Source organism: Saccopteryx leptura, chromosome 2 (genome assembly GCF_036850995.1).
Source record: "Saccopteryx leptura isolate mSacLep1 chromosome 2, mSacLep1_pri_phased_curated, whole genome shotgun sequence".
In the NCBI taxonomy this organism is placed as follows: domain Eukaryota; kingdom Metazoa; phylum Chordata; class Mammalia; order Chiroptera; family Emballonuridae; genus Saccopteryx; species Saccopteryx leptura.
The window spans coordinates 373,186,199-373,203,191 of record NC_089504.1 but is presented as its reverse complement, the minus strand read 5'-3'; the positions used below and the strand labels follow the sequence as shown (position 1 = coordinate 373,203,191).

The 16,993-nt window shown below is 43.6% G+C and overlaps 1 protein-coding gene across 4 annotated transcripts in view; it reads right to left on the bottom strand.

The window, feature by feature from the left end:
- The window catches only part of APLP2 (amyloid beta precursor like protein 2), a 75,854-nt gene that overhangs the window by 21,584 nt on the left and 37,277 nt on the right, over positions 1–16,993 (bottom strand). For 2 of the 4 annotated variants that reach the window (XM_066365238.1, XM_066365239.1), the window contains exons 2-7: positions 12,362–12,535; positions 11,398–11,521; positions 3,454–3,566; positions 2,493–2,689; positions 1,925–2,133; positions 687–854 (exon numbers count right to left, since the gene is read on the bottom strand). In XM_066365238.1, the coding sequence (XP_066221335.1) occupies positions 687–854; positions 1,925–2,133; positions 2,493–2,689; positions 3,454–3,566; positions 11,398–11,521; positions 12,362–12,535 (985 nt within the window). The remainder of the gene's footprint in view (positions 1–686; positions 855–1,924; positions 2,134–2,492; positions 2,690–3,453; positions 3,567–11,397; positions 11,522–12,361; positions 12,536–16,993) is intronic. The other 2 variants (XM_066365240.1, XM_066365241.1) reach the window with 1 other exon arrangement.

The window sequence follows — 16,993 nt, the reverse complement described above, 5'->3', positions numbered from 1 at the left end:
TTAAAACAGAAAATATCAATTGCTATCTCTACATCTTTCCTGAATAAAAAACTTTCTGCCAGAGTTTCCCTAAGGATTCATACATTTTTCACCTCATAAACTAAAATTCCTTCACTACCTAAACCTCTGCATGACCAGTGTTGCCCAAAATTGGAGAAGGTTACTACCACTTAGCTGCAAAGCCTTCTGCCTAGAGTATATAAAGCAAAACATTTCAATAGTCTGGACTCCCAAAAGTCCTGTACCACCGCTTTGGAGAGCAGGCATCACAGAGGTTGGTGACAGGGTAGTTCAAAGACATGAACGAGATGCAAAGCCTGGAAACGATCCCGTGCAGATCTCATGGCCGATCAGCTTACCCTTCTGTGCCTTCCAACTAGAGACAAGCGAGGACATGGCTGCCTTCCAAACCAACACAAAGCGCTCTGGGAGTCTGCAGACTACATGGGAGGATGAGAAAGAAGCAGCCACACACCACCACCACCAGACCCATGGAGAGCACAGGACACGGAGACCTGAGCTTACAACTGCAAGCCTAGATCTAGAAAGCACAGGATGAGGGAAACGACCGACAGCAAACACCCAAGTGGGCGGGAGCACTACACAGACGCAGTCACATGAACGGCCGGGAGAGACAAAATGCTGGACAGGACAATCTGCTGCAGAGCCAGCGTGGCGGGACTTACTCATCGTTTTACACACAGCCATACAATAATCCTCAGACTCAAAATTGTTCCTGTTGCCTCCGCAGCCGCCATATATAAAGCGCACGCACTTTCCCTTGGAGAGGTCGAAGTACCAACGGGGCATCACGGCCCGGCAGGGCCCCGTCATCGCCTCCTGGGAGCAGACAGCTGTGTGAAAATGGTCAGAATGTCAGCAGGACACAGGTAGCAGCTTCAAACGCTTCACAACGCTACAGACCACAGGGCTGGGCCAGGTGAGGACGGACGGACCGGGTGACACTTAGCATCAGCAAAGGCCAGGACTGGACAGAACCTGAACATCCTCGCTACCTCGCCAGCTCAAAACAGTCATTTCTGATGATGTAGTCATTTTCCATTCAAGGGCGGTATAGACATTTAGGAACTGAAAATATTTCTTGTACGCTCGAGTCTAGACTGATGTACAGATCGACATGGAGGAACGCCTTATGTCACAGCTGTGTGAGGCCCGCACTGCTGCTCTGTTAGGTGGAGACATCTGCCTGACTGGTCTGTCTCGGTGGGGTATGCAGGTGAACAGGCTGTGTTAGTGGTGATAAGCACAGCAAACACTACTGAAGCATCTGGAAAGGGTGAGTACACATTTTTATGTTCTCCAAGGTGAGTCATCAATCTCTAGACTCCTTAAGTAATCCCCCCTTAGCTGGGTCCTAAATAATGCTTCAGACCTCAGTTGGTTTCAAATACATAATCAGCAGGAGGCTGTGTGCAAATGGCTCTAGAACTGTCACAAACTTTTTCTCTCAATCCCCTAGAGTAGGCATTATGCCCCACCCTCCCAGTTACAAACCCCCACCCAGTGCCATCCAGGACAGCCTGCAGACTGGGACACACTCAGAAGGAGAAGAGCCAAGGCAGCTACTCCTATGGCACGGGTCAGGGCTTGTGCAGCACTGAGGAGGGTAGAACCCTGCCGAGGGCAGCCACGTCCTCTTGCTTATTCCCCAGGTAAGCCCTTCCAGTGCACAGAGCAGTTTCTGATTCAGCTCTGTGCTCTCCCTGGATGTGTCACCGGCAGACCGTGCTGCGGCCCAGCCGCCATGCTAAGCTGGCAGCGTCAGCACGCTGACAACCTGGCTTCCCCTTCTATGCACAGAGGCACCAACTCTCCTGTGACTTATCTGTGAAGAATACAGCACAAAAGTCTAAGTAAATAATTACCATGTGGATTTTATGGCCACTGCTCTACATCAGGTTACCTTTAACATCGTGAGTAATTTCCTTTTCTGAAATGGTCCCATCGCTGCTGGGTTCCGTCGGGTTCTCCTCGTTGTAGTCATCTCCTTTAAAGCTGTCATAATAGTAATCACGGTCTTCCACCACTTCCTCTTCCTCTTCCTCGTCCTCGCCCTCCTGATCCACAGCTGCTTCTGTGAAGTCTTCCAAATCTGCTTCAGTAGGAAATTCACTAGAGGTCACAATAAAAGAGGGAGGTTAATACCAGTTCCTACATACGAAAAACAATGACTCCCTTCCCCATCCTGAAAGAGAGACAGGAAACAGGCTCAGCTCGCATCTCACTGTGCCACTAAAGCCTCAGCTCAGCGACATCAGCAGAGGCAAGTCAGAGAACAGGGACCATACCCCCCTGTGTAAAACACGCCCCAGAATAACACAGGCTGAAAGCTACCGGTCCTCCCATGATCAGATCCAACTAGAACGAAGTGCAAGCTGGCTCAGCTCCAGCATGAACGAGCCGATGCCCATGTCACCCAGCCGCCCACAGCCACCAGCAAACAACCTCACCAGTTCAGGACAGGAGCTCACCTTTTGTAAATATCATAGTCTTCCTCTTCCTCCTCCTCTCCCGCCTCTTCCTCGTCTTCCTCCTCTTCTTTTGACACAGCCGAGTCGCTGACCTGTGTCTGAGGGCAGCACACATACTCGGTGCCATGGAATTGATCGACCCCGCAGGGCAGCAGCATGCCGTAGCTATATAAGGTCAGTCCCTGCGTCAGACAGGCCTGAAAGAAACCCACGGACCAACATCAGAACACATCTGGCTCCTGGCTTTAGCCAAAACACCCCTTCCTTTATCAAACCACTATTTAATGCATTCTCTTTTAGACACAGAGATTTTCTGTCAAAATGTTGTGGTGTTACTATTTTAGGAAGATTTACACATTTTGCCTAACTTGAAATGGGGAAACATCATCTGGGCAAAAAACAATGAGAGCCCAAAGTTGGAAAGAAATAAAGGGGTTTCTTCCAGTAACAATCAACGCCAGAAAGCGGGGGTCCACATTCACCTCCTCCTCACTGCGGGGCCACTGCTTCAGAATCTGACCAAAGAAACACACACACACTGGAGAACCAACCGAACTACAGAAGACAAGCGCCAGGAAACGGTCTTGTTTCTCTCCCCTAGAATGAAGGACAGCTGATCCTGTCAGTGTGTGTGACCAGGCTGCCCATAACAGGTCATTCCTACCCTGAGGCCTGGGGTTTAGGATGGCCGCCTCAGGAGCCCTGTAGACAAGAGCCTTCGATAATCATCTCTTTTAATATCCTTACCTCTGCGGTCTGAATGGCCAACACCAAACTTCCCTACAAAAGTATCATTTCTTCTCCCAAATATACTTAATTTAGAAGATACAAGTAATAGCTAACTTTGATGAAGAAAAAGAAAATAAATTAATTTAAAATCATGGGGAGATTTGAAGGAAAATGCTGCTTTCTCTCCCAAAAGAAAAAAAAAAACCACAACTTTTTCCATCCACTCCTTTACCTCTTTGACTACAGTGTGCCAATGCTGGTGGTTCTCGCAGACCTCCATCCGCTCTTTGTGAAAAAACTGGCACTTTTCTGGAACTAGTAGAACGTCACTTACAAATTCACCCACTGGAAAAGAGAAGCTTTGTCAAAAGCAAACCTGATCATGATGGAGATGGAAACAACCCTCACTGCCGATTATTACAGCTGCATTGTCAGGTACAGGCAGGTGCAGTGGAGCTCTTATCAGAGGCCCACTGATGTTATCGCTCCAAGCGAACGGCCACAAGAGCTCAACATGCCATTACAACCATTAAGCCCAGAACAGTCCTCACTCTTCCTGGACTCCAACTCCTTATGTCCCGTTACAAGGCTACACAACCCGTAACAAGAGAACAGGAAGAGGACCCCCCTTCCATTACTCAAACACACACAGGTTCTCCCTCCCCCCACCCAATTTCACATAAACCATATTCCTAGCCTTTTACTTCTGTATTTCTGCCCAATAAAGTAAGACTAGGTGTTCCCCTAAGGTATAGATGATGCTTCTGTTAGCCTGCTGTGTACTGAAAGACACCTAGCTCTAAGACCAACCACCACTGCGATCCCTGACTCAGGTAAGAATCACCAATGGAGAGCTAATGACCAAGGGGACCAGGTACCCTAGCAATGGAAAACTTTGGCAGACACTATCTTATCCATCATGGACAAACTGACATATGTGATGTCATAAGAAGGACTTATAACCTATACAGTCATTTTGAAAAATATGTCATTTCAGTCTAATCATAAAACAGTAAGACAAGTTCAGATTCATGGACAGTCTGTTAAACAAATGGCCTTAAATCTTTTTTAAAAATATCATCACGAAAGAGAAAAATAAAAAGGAACAGTTCTAGATCAACTATAACATGTGATCTTTTACAAGGGAGCTATAAAGTCTTCACACATTTAGAGAAATTGTTCAAAATGTGATGACTGTATCATAGTTATAAAAGAATGTCCTGCCTGACCTGTGGTGGCGCAGTGGATGAAGCATCAACCTGGGATGCTGGGGTTGCTGGTTTGAGACACCGGGCTTGCCGGGTCAAGGCATATACAAGCAGCAGACAGAAGCTGATGTTTCTCCTCCACCACCCTTGCCTTTCTCTCTCTTTCCTCTCTAAAATCAATAAGTAAAATCTAAATAAATAAAGAAAATGTCATTGCTCTTAAGAGAAACAAGATAAAGTATTTGAAGGTGAACTATCACAATGTTTCAATATATTTTCAAATAGTTTTTAACAACAACATAATTTGGGACAGCACACACATACACATAATGAAATAGATAAATAAGGCAAAACTGGAGAACCCATATCAATAATATAGGGGGGCCCTGGCCGGTTGGCTCAGTGGAAGAGCGTCGGCCTGGCGTGCAGGAGTCCCGGGTTCGATTCCCTGCCAGGGCACACAGGAGAGGCGCCCATCTGCTTCTCCACCCCTCCCCCTCTCCTTCCTCTCTGTCTCTCTCTTCCCCTCCCGCAGCCAAGGCTCCATTGGAGCAAAGTTGGCCCAGGCGCTGAGGATGGCTCCATGGCCTCTGCCTCAGGCGCTAGTATGGCTCTAGTTGCAGCAGAGCAACGCCTCAGATGGGCAGAGCATCGCCCCCTGGTGGGAGTGCCGGGTGGATCCTGGTTGGGCGCATGCGGGAGTCTCTCTGACTGCCTCCCCGTTTCCAACTTCAGAAAAATACAAAAAAAAAGAAAAGAAAAGAATATAGGGGTATTCACTACCATAAATTTTTCTGTACTCTATAACTTCTTAAAAATAAAAAGCTGGGGGGGGGGGGAGGGTCCACACTGCTGTTTAGAGAACAGAATCCTTATCTTCTAGAAACGTAAGTTAAAGTATTTACAGAAAAAGGTATCTGTGATTTGTTTCTAGATAATCAGGGAAGGTGGGAGGGAGGCCACAGAGGAAGAAGCATGGCTCATGAATTAATGACTGTTACACAGGTGGGCAATGGGGACAAGGGAGCTAAGAGTACTGTTTTCTGTGTCTAGATAGGTGTCACTTCCATAATAAAAAACTAAAAAGCTTGCACATGTATCACCAGATTACCACACAGAGTCTGCTTCAGCAGATCTGAGGCGGCCGCAGCACTCTGCACTGAGCAAGCATGCCAGGCAACTGATGCATCCCCGACATGTGCCCAAAGGAAAGTCATGGGAGAGAGCGATGTGTGCTTAGCTCAGGGAGAAATTCGGTAAGATGGCTCAGGGGAAGGAAGTGGGCAGACTAACCTCTGAGGTTTAAAAAATAAAAAGTACATTAAGATAGTAACATGGCCTGAGAAAAGTCTCAGGGCTTTGCACTAGTGGAAAGTCTACGTAGACCCACTCCCTAGTCTCGTCATCGCAGCGTGGCTCTGCAGGACCTATCGGCCTCATCTTCAAGCATCACAGAAGCCAGCAATACAACTATTCAAGTGGCAAGTAAAGGAAGTCACTGATTTAATGTAAGGGAAAAAAGTGTTCCTGACATTACAAGCTGCAGCAGTGAAGCCTGCTTCCAAAATAGCTTTCCACATGGTAGTGAGACTTCACACTACTGTCTGCACAGGGACTCTAGGGCCAAAGAGCTCAATCTGATACTAACAGCAGGAACACAAAGGTAAGTTAGACATAGTGCTGCCCTTGAAGGACATAAAGGATCTAGGGAAGTAGAGCGTGTATACAAATTACCAATCAACCAGACTGAAAAATCAAAGCTTAAAAAAAAAAATCTCACAGTAAACCCAGATTTGCCTCTACGGGAAAGACAGTCCTGATTATCTAAGTAGAAATTACATAATATTCTTACATCTAAACACCAACTCACATTGTTTAATGTGACTATTTTGTAATGAGGTAACTTTTACATTTGTTCATTTATGACAAAAAGCAGCAACAGAGGCAGTGTGTACAGGATTAAACGCCAGGGTTCAATCTGAGCACCAGCATTACTAGCACAGTGGTCTCAGGCAAGTTACTTAACATTTCTGTGCTTTCCTTATCCTATTGCTGCGAGGATGAACTGATGTAACACATGAAAAGGTCACAGCAAAATCTGGTAGACAGGAGGCTGTTAATGTTGCTAAAGTCTTGAACTGAGTCACTTGTTTTATATAACACAAACCATACAACCATAGTTATCAGATAATATACTTTAATTTGTAAAACTTCAATTTTATATGTATAACTGCAACACCAGAAAAATTTAAAACAGCTATTTCATTACTGGCTATGCTCGATACAAACAATAAAGAAACTAGGTTAAATTAAAAAAACACACACAATGTAATACTATGTCAGGTTAAAAATGAATTAACTAAATCTATTTATATCTCACCTTAGATAAACACCAAAATGATATCAAGTAACAGCAAGTTGTGAAAGGTCAGGGACAGTACACTATCAATGTAAATTTTAAAACTGTTTATAGATACACAATATGTGTAAAAGCACAAAAACATAAGTAAGAATGACACATGCTAACAACAGCTTAGTGGTAGTTACCTCTGGAGGAGAACGGGACAAAGGGAGGAAGGAAAAGGGATGGAAGTCATCGATAAGACTTTGGAACAGCTAAATCCTTTATTAAAAAGATAAAATGGAGATGCAGCAAACATGGCAAAATTTATATGGAACCAAAGAAGACTGATTAGCCATAGCAATCTTGAGAAAGAACAAATTTGGAGGTGTCATGGTACCTGACAGCAAGCAAACTATACAAGGTTATTATAAAATCAAAACAACATGGTAATGGCATAAAAACAGACACAAAAATCAATGGAACAGATTAGAGAGCCCCCAAATAAATCCATATTTATATGGTCAATTAATATTTGACAAAAGAGGCAAGAATCTACAGTGGGGTTAAGACCATCTATTCAGTAAATGGTGTTAGGAAAATTAGACAGCGAAGTGCAAGAAAAAAAAAGAAACTAGACCATCTTCCTATACCATATACAAGAATAAACTCAAAATGGATTAAAGACTTAGATATAAAACTCAAAACCATAAAACTTCTAGAAGAAAAAAAAAGGCAGTAAAATCTCTGACATCTCTCCTAGCAGAATTTTTTCTGATATATTCTCCTTGGGCAAGAGAAAGAAAAGAAAAAATAAACAAATAGGACTAGACTACATCAATCTAAAAAATTTTTGCACAGCAAAGGAAACCATTGGCAAATCTAAGACAGCCAGCCTACTGGATGGGAGAAGGTATTTGCCAAAGACACATCCCATAAGGTGTTAATATATATGCAAAATTTGTAAAGAACTCATACAACTTGCCTGACCTATGGTGTATGGTGGCACAGTAGATAAGGCATGGACCTGGAATACTGAGCTCTCCAGAATTTTAGTAATTAGTTTATGTTTACCATGAGATGAAAAAGGTTGAAAATCACTGCTCTATATAAATATCAAGGTCATGAAAGACGAGAAAAGGCTACAGAGAGAACTAAATGAACACAGGTTGTGAATTAGACTCTGGTATTATTGGAACAACAGGCAAAACGTGAATAGGGTCTGTAGATCAGATACTGGACCAATAATAACTTCCTGATTTTGGTGACTGGGCTGTGGTTATTTAGGAGAATGTCCTTGTTTTTAGGAAATACATTAAAAGTTAAAAGGTGGCCCTGGTCGGGCGCATGCGGGAGTCTGTCTCTCTGCCTCCCTGCTTCTCTCACTTCAGAAAAATACAAATAAATAATAAGTTTATTTTCAAAGGTAAAAATAAAAAAGAGACAAAAGGACATCATGTCTGCAACTTGAATGATTGAAAAACAAAAAACTAGTAGTTAAGATTAATTTTATTATATCCATCAATCAACAGAAAATCTGAAATCTAAAGAAAGGATAGACAAAAGCTCAGGCAGTATTTTTGCAACCATTCTATAAACTTGAAATTAATTTTGAATTGTTATATTTTTAATTGAAAAAGGCAAAAGTAACTAAAAGTCTAGCACCAAAGGCTTTCGAAGTACTGCATGGTAAAAAGAAGGTCGTGCCGCTCGACCAATGTCAGTTCTCCTGGGTGCTCTATGGGGCAGTTGGTGGGAGAGCGAGAGACACAGAATCTGCTACTTGCTAACTGGAGACAAGGAAGCAAGCAGCAGCAGCAGCACTGCTCTCCTACCACCTCCCGTCCACCCCGTCACCTGCTCCTTCACCAACCTGGGCTCAGGCAACTGTATTCATTTAAAAATAAAAATAGGTCGCTCTACCAACTGGTTAAAAAGTTGTTATGGATACTGGTATACACCTGAATAACTGTCTGAATTAAGTAACAAAGAAGGCTGTAAAATGCTTCATTTGCGGCAACGCACTGAAAGTACTGAATGGTTTATGGTCAAACTGTCTATGCATTTAGTTAATGACAAGATCATTTCACTGTTTGGTTCTGTAACACACTGAGAAATTCAAACTACAACAGTGAAAATAAAGCAGTAAAATCAAATTTTTGTCATGTGCTAGCTATGGCAGTGGTCTTGTCTGGTAATGATCATAAGGAGTGTATCCTATGTTCTAGGCACTGTTGTGGGCTCAGGGGACCAAAAACACTCAAGCAGGGCCAGTGTTTCTTCCAGGTGCTTACAACAAAGCTGGAGAATGACAGAGAAACAGAAATCACTGACTGTGCAATCTGACGGGCATAATGGTCAGACCATGGAGAATTTCAGAAATTTCGTTTTCTTGAGAGAAAAGAAAAGCTTAAAACCAGGAGGAAAAACTTCCTTTAAAGGAAGCATCCCCTAGATAAGTCTTAGAGAACTTCCCAAGTAAAGTTAAGTAGAGGAAAGTCACTCCAAACAATAAGAACTGGAGGGTAAGTGGCCAGCAGCCATGAGCTAGCTGTCCAAGCTGATGAATAGAAGGGTGTGTGGGTGGGTGTGTGTGTGTGTGTGTGTGTGTGTGTGTGTGTGTGTGTGTGTGTGTGTGTGTGTGTAGAAAACAGAACAGAGTTAAGCAAGGGCCACATTATAGAGTTTTAATCCATGCTAAGGAGCTTAATTAAACATTTTTTAGGCGAAGAAGAGCCACTAAAGTGTTTCATATGCAGGAGAGACCACTCAATCTTCATTTTAGATCAGAGGGCAACAGACTGGACAACAGAACTAAGAACATGCATGGAGGCCGCTGTCGCAGCCTGGGAAGAAAATGATGGATGGCTCAGCTAGAGGAGTGGGAAGCAGCCAGAGAAGTTGTAAGCCAGAGGTTCCCAAACTCCCGAGTCAGAGCACATGAGTGCCTCAGTAACTTTTCTCATAGCACCCCAAGTCCAAAAGAATGCCCAAAAGTCACATAGTTACGGCCAACCAATTACTAAGCGCTGTGTCCTAACACCTTAGGGCGGGGGTCGGGAACCTTTTTGGCTGAGAAAGCCATGAACGCCAGATATTTTAAAATGTAATTCCGTGAGAGCCATACAACAACCCATGTACCTTACATATTAGCCAATAAAAATTGGGTGTTGTCCCGGAGGACAGCTGTATTGACTCCAGCCACCCGCAACCACGAACATGAGCAGTAGGAAATGAATGGATTGTAATACATGAGAATGTTTTATTTTTTTAACATTATTATTTTTTTATTAAAGATTTGTCTACGAGCCAGATGCAGCCATCAAAAGAACCACATCTGGCTCGCGAGCCATAGGTTCCTGACCCTTGCCTTAGGGCCTGCGCAACTCTTCCAATGTTGTCATCAACTGACACTATCACTCTTCTTTCTGCTACAGTGATTTGTGTGATGCTAACTTTTTATCACAGGAACCACTAATACACCTCAACAAACAAGGTCAGAGAAAGGAATAAAATAATCAGATGTTGAAACTGTGAATGAATATCCCCAGCTAGTAGCTCACAGGATATATGACAGATGTTTCCCTTAAAAACCAAAAACATCCCACAATATCCCTGTGAGTCTGCTACAACGTCCTGGAGTGCCTCAGTGCCCTGAAATATGGATATAAGCCATAATAAAGAGGCAAGAGTCAGACTGGCTTGAAAACTCACTGGATCTCCCATGTCTCAAGCTCAGAGTTCTGGGAGGGTCGTGGAGCCAGCAAGTGACATAGAACATACAGGAAGAGGAAGAGCAGGCTGCAAAGTCTTTAGGGGTAAAGATGCAAAAGGAAGAAATTATTCCAAGCACTGTCTATCTACAAATACTCAAGAATATTGTTTCATTTAGTTTGAGAATTTTATAGAGAATAAATGATACTTCATACACAGAAATTTCTTGGAGCCAAACAGAATATTAGAACATCCTTAAACCTCATCACAAAAAATTTTTCCAAGTCTCACACTACTGCATGATGCTCAAGAGTCAAGTCAATGGTGTTACACACAGCAGTGTCCCCCTTTTCCCTACTGAGTACTCTTAAAACAAAGTAATTGCTATGTATTTTAAATACTGTTATTCAGATCCGACTCTTCTGTTATTTTGCTACATGTGAGAATGAGAAAAGCAATGTATTCCATTTTAGGAAAGATTTTAAAGATGGGAGGGAAGGGTAAAAGTTAAATTCATAGCTAAAAATTTACATACATCTACAGAACTACCCAGAGTGTCTATGTTAACGCTGTATCTGTGGGCTGCTTCAGTACCATGCACTACTATGACTTAAAACTTCACACTCTCCATGGGAAGCAAAGCTGGACTGCTCGCTCATTCAGGGCCATGGAAAATACTCATCCTTAAAAGATAGGATTCCCACAATGGGAGAGGGAGCATTAGTAACCATCAAAGACAAGTCAATAATCAACACAGAAAGCAATAAATATTCAAAAGAGAAAGTCCCACAATAAATTCTTGTATCCTCCCCCCCTTAACAGATGTAGATATTTCACTGTGAGCCAAGAGAAAATTAAAATTGAGGGACCTCACTTCCTGCGAAGTACCCAAGAATGTCTACAGAATACTCACCAAGACACTTGAAAGGAATGACAATGTGGCTCTTGCAATGCTTTTTGTCCCTCTGGCACCAATTGTCCACACTGACGGGCTGGTTGGCTTCCATCACGTTGGTGATCTGTAGCTCTGGATACATCTGCAAGGGAAAAGAACATGCTCACAATAAACTGACTTGGTCCATAATACATGGACATTCACTCACAAGTAAGGAGGAGTGTCCCTGTTTGCTCAGCGTCACCGTTATCCTGTATAAACTTCAAGTTCCACTTTGCTGTCCCTGGCTGCAGATAAACTCTTCAAGTAAAAAGATATTGTAACAATTAGTTTTCTTGTGAGACTTTTGACAAGTAATGCATTCTCTAAAAAAAAGGAAATCTTTACTTAAGACTTAAGGACATACAAAAGCAGCAAACTTTCCGCTCAATAAATCTATTAGAGACCAAGGCCACTTGTAGGGTACATTAAGTAGCTGAGTTAATGAACTAAAACATTTAAGAGGCAATTCTATGGGATGTCTTGTTAATAAAATTACAGAATAATGCTTTGACCCTGGCCCTACGTGCCAGTCTTCTAAGAAGTTCAACATCTTATAACCTTGCTAGGTCAAGTTTTGACCAAAACCAAGTTAAATCAGACCTGAGATGGTCATTACAGCAAGCGGAAAACACAGCACACATGTGACGTGTTTAGCCTCACATCTTCCCATAAGAAGCAGAAGCCCAGAGAAGAGAAGCAGGCTGTGCTTCTGCAGGCTTGCTTCCTTAAAGGACTGAAGATCACAGCACACACAGGCAAATGCCTCTGACAAGTCTCAATCATATCACTGGCTTGGAAACAAAAGGCCCCAAGTGCCAGTCATTAGCAACTAGATCTTAGGTCAAAAAAGAATAATGACAGACTATCCATTTCTAAGGCAAATAGGCTCAAATTTGACACAGGAAAAAAAAAAGTTTTAACTTTCAGGCAACACTCTTACCTCCTGACAGTACTGAAGAACTTCTTCTTTTGTTCCAAAGCAGCTCTTTGTGCCTGTTGGGTCAGGCTCCCACTTCCCAGTCTGAATGTTCACATGCATATTTAACTTTCCACAAAACATTGCAATTTGAGGCTCAGCGACAGCAAATCCAGTTCCAGCATTGGCTGCAAGAGCCTACCAAAGAGGGTAAAAAACAGGTTTATTCCAAAAAGGCTGGCACAAAGCTTACTCAGTTGTTTGTGACTGTAGAACTAATTTTTAAAATATCTTCATTGTTTTACTATTTTTATGTTATAAGCAAATCTTTTTCCCAGGACTTAGGCCAGAATAAAAATGACCTTTGGCCTGACAAAGTGGTGGCACAGTAGATGGAGCATCGACCTGTGTGTGACACTGAGGACCCAGGTTCGAAGCCCCGAAGTTGCTGGCTTGAGCGTGGGATCAAAGACATTGTCCCACAGTCACTGGCTTGAGCCCAAGGTCACTGGCTTGGCTCAAGCCCCCCAGTCAAGAGAGGCAATCGATGAACAACAAAAACTGACGCAACTATGAGTTGATGCTTCTCTCTCCCTTCCTCTCTCTCTTGCTTAAAAAAATGACCTTTGGGTGTACATAATCAAAGTGAAAGGCCAATAAGAAGTCTAAACCACAGTCCCCATCTGGATGCTTCTGATTTAGAAACCTATAACCTAACTGCAGTCTCCTCTAATACAAGCAAATCTATTTTCTGTTCCTTACTGTCAAACCACAAAAGTATAAAATGTCTAAAGTTCCAGTAATTTTACTCAATTCACTCACACTAAATTTTTTTTTTTTTGTATTTTTCTGAAGTTGGAAACGGGGAGGCAGACAGACTCCTGCATGCGCCCGACCGGGATCCACCCGGCACGCCCACCAGGGGGTGATGCTCTGCCCCTCTGGGGCGTCGCTCTGTTGCAACCAGAGCCATACTAGCGCCTGAGGCAGAGGCCATGGAGCCATCCTCAGCGTCTGGGCCAACTTTGCTCCAATGGAGCCTTGGCTGCGGGAGGGGAAGAGAGAGACAGAGAGGAAGGAGAGGGGGAGGGGTGGAGAAGCAGATGGGCACCTCTCCTGTGTGCCCTGGCCGGGAATCGAACCCGGGACTCCTGCACGCCAGGCCAACGCTCTACCACTGAGCCAACCGGCCAGGGCCCACTCACACTAAATTTTATTGAGCAGCTACTATTATGCAAAGCAACAAGTGAGATGCTTAAGACACAAGGGTAACTAAAAAGTTGTGGCCCCCAACCTCATGGGACTTGTGATCTAGTGCAGTAGTCCATAACACCAAAAAAGTGTGATCATATGCCCAGACCACTAGAAAAGGAAAGAATGCAGCGATGAAAAAGCATATCACAAGGGAATCTGCCTTAGGCTTGGAGAAGGTGATCAGGAAAGCTTCCCGAAAAGAATGGCACATGAGTAGAGCAGAGCTATGAGCATCAAAGTGCGGGGAGGGTAGAACGCTAAAGACGGGAGGGGAGGCATACAGGGACAAGACTGGACAGTCTGTGGACCAAGAAAGGACTTTCTTTGGTCTTTATCACTGGATATGCAAAGAGGTTTTAAGCACAAAACTAGTGTTTACAAAATGTAGCTTTGATGCTTTCTCTGGATGCTGGGTGAAGAACAGATCAACGGGGAAGGCGAGCGATGCAAGGGAACAGCTCTGAAAGCTGGAGCTGCAGTCCAGGGAGACATGGTATCTTGGGCTGAGGGAGGGTGATGGAAAGATCCCAGAGAGATCCCAGAGAGCAAAACAAGCAAGCCGTGGTGACTGATTAGTTAGGGGGATGAGGAAGAAGACAACGACAATTCTGGCTAGTGTTAGTCAATAACTGGTGGTCATTCATGGAAACAACACTAAAAGGGATTTCATGGACAATTTTACCTCGTGTCAGGCAAAAAAAACAACTATTGTATAAAATCTTTCTTTGGCTAGTATTCTCTAACAATTCACAAGTTACAGGTGAGAAATAACATCTAGGCATGATGACAAGTCTCCTGCAAAGTGTCTTGCACTAGGAAGAAAACATACACATCCTAATATCTAGAAACATGCCAACAAGGATGGTTGCACCCACAATGGAGTTCTGTGATCTTCTCTAATGTAAAAGACTGTTCAAAGTAAAACCGCTTTTTAAAATGTTAAAACTTGGCAGGGATAGGGGTAGTATGATTAGATTTTATTGTCTATTATACTGTTCTTTTTAAAATGAATAATTAACATAAAATGTTTTTCCTATAACAGAAAGTACTGTATTTTCCCATGTACAAGATGCTCCCATGCCTAGGATGCACCTTAATTTTGGGGCTCAAAATTTGAAAAAATGTATTACATAAAGTTATTGAACTCAAGTTTTATTCATCATAAAATTCATACAACTCCTAATCACTGTCAAAACTCTCATCCATTAGCTTCTCCTCATCTGTGTCTGATGACGAATCACTGTCTTCCTATATTAATACCTTGTCCTCAATTCCATCTATGGCATTTGAAATGCCACAACTACTGTGTAAGATGCACCCAGTTTTCAGACCCCAAATTTTTTTGGAAAAGTGTGCACCTCATACATGGGGAAATACGGTATATCTGACTTAAAGTACTGTAGAGGAAAATGTGTGCTTTCTACACAATTCTTATTTATCTATACTAACGGTGGATGACACAGACATGAATGGTCCTTCCAACTGGGAGCCTACACTAGATTTTGAAATACATTATAATCCTTTTCCAGGACAATTTACCATCCTAAATGTTTTGCTTTGAAACATGAAAATTAGCCTGCTTTCTACTAGTGTGAGGAAGTACAAACACCAGTTGGATAGCTGGGAGAAAACAAATTTGTAAGTAAAATGTTGTCTAGATCAATCCGGATTGAAAAGCACCTATTAAATCTAATGAGAAGAAATTAGCAACTTTATTAACTAGAATTGATTGTGGCCCTATTGTGATGACAGTCATTTACTAATAAAGTAGAAGGCAGATCCTATGCCTTCTGTACATGTGAAGGTACAGATTGACGTTAAATCCTACCATCCTCAAAGAAAGAAAGAAAATAATTTAAAGATGTCTGTGGAAAGGAACACTAATGGTGTTTAATCAAAAGAAATGAGACAGTACAAGGACACACAGACAAATGTATTAATTCTCACCATGAATTCAAGGTGTGAACCAAACGCCTCTTGTGGTGGCCATTATTTTGGGAGCTATATCTAAGAATTATAGCTAGAAACTTGATTATGAAAGGAAGAAAATGGGCATCTATAAATCGGTACACACAGAGACAAATGCAAGAAAATTCCAGGGACACTTTTGTGTACTGGAACCGGTGCTCTCCCCAAATTCTTTCCTTCCTACTTCAAAAGCCTAGACAGAAATAAATGAAAAAAATTCAGTAAGACATGCTACCTATGTAATCAAGAAAGCCAAACTGACAGGTCAAAAACAGTTCCCTAAACCTGCTATATATGAATTACCAGTTAAATCAGAAAAATGTTGAGCAATATTTCCTAAATTCTCTCTGTGGACTTGTATATTTTTAACATTAAAAGCAGCCATTAGCCCTGGCCAGTTGGCTCAGCGGTAGAGCGTCGGCCTAGCGTGCGGAGGACCCGGGTTTGATTCCCGGCCAGGGCACACAGGAGAAGCGCCCATTTGCTTCTCCACCCCTCCGCGGCGCTTTCCTCTCTGTCTCTCTCTTCCCCTCCCGCAGTCAAGGCTCCATTGGAGCAAAGATGACCCAGGCGCTGGGGATGGCTCTGTGGCCTCTGCCTCAGGCACTAGAGTGGCTCTGGTTGCAATATGGCGACGCCCAGGATGGGCAGAGCATCGCCCCATGGTGGGCGTGTGGGGTGAATCCTGGTCGGGCACATGCGGGAGTCTGTCTGTCTCTCCCTATTTCCAGCTTCAGAAAAATATGAAAAAAAAAGGGGGGGGCAGCCATTAAACAAATAGGACTTTGGGTGTGATGGAGGAGGGGGAGGAGGAGGGGGAGGGGGAGGGGGAGGGTAGCAAGTGGGGAGAATTTACCTCTTAAGACTCCAAAAATGGGCCCTGGCTGGTTGGCTCAGCGGTAGAGCGTCGGCCTGGCGTGCGGGGGGAACCGGGTTTGATTCTCGGCCAGGGCACATAGGAGAAGCGCCCATTTGCTTCTCCACCCCCTCCCCTCCTTCCTCTCTGTCTCTCTCCTCCCCTCCCGCAGCCAAGGCTCCATTGGAGCAAAGATGGCCCAGGTGCTGGGGATGGCTCCTTGGCCTCTGCCCCAGGCACTCGAGTGGCTCTGGTCGCGGCAAAGCAACGCTCTGGAGGGGCAGAGCATCGCCCCTGGTGGGTGTGCTGGGTGGATCCTGGTCGGCGCATGCGGGAGTCTGTCTGACTGTCTCTCCCCGTTTTCAGCTTCAGAAAAATACAAAAGACTCCAAAAATGAATACAGGTAAGACATCTGTGAGTGGTCAAAATGGTGCAGGCACCATTTATTAGCACCGGACTCCATGTTCCACGTGTTTGTTATTCATTATGGTTGCTGGCTAAAAGACCACAGCGTTCCCACTGCATAAATGTTCAGTTTATAGATCAACCACTGAGGTCAGTACAGCAGTGGTAAGTG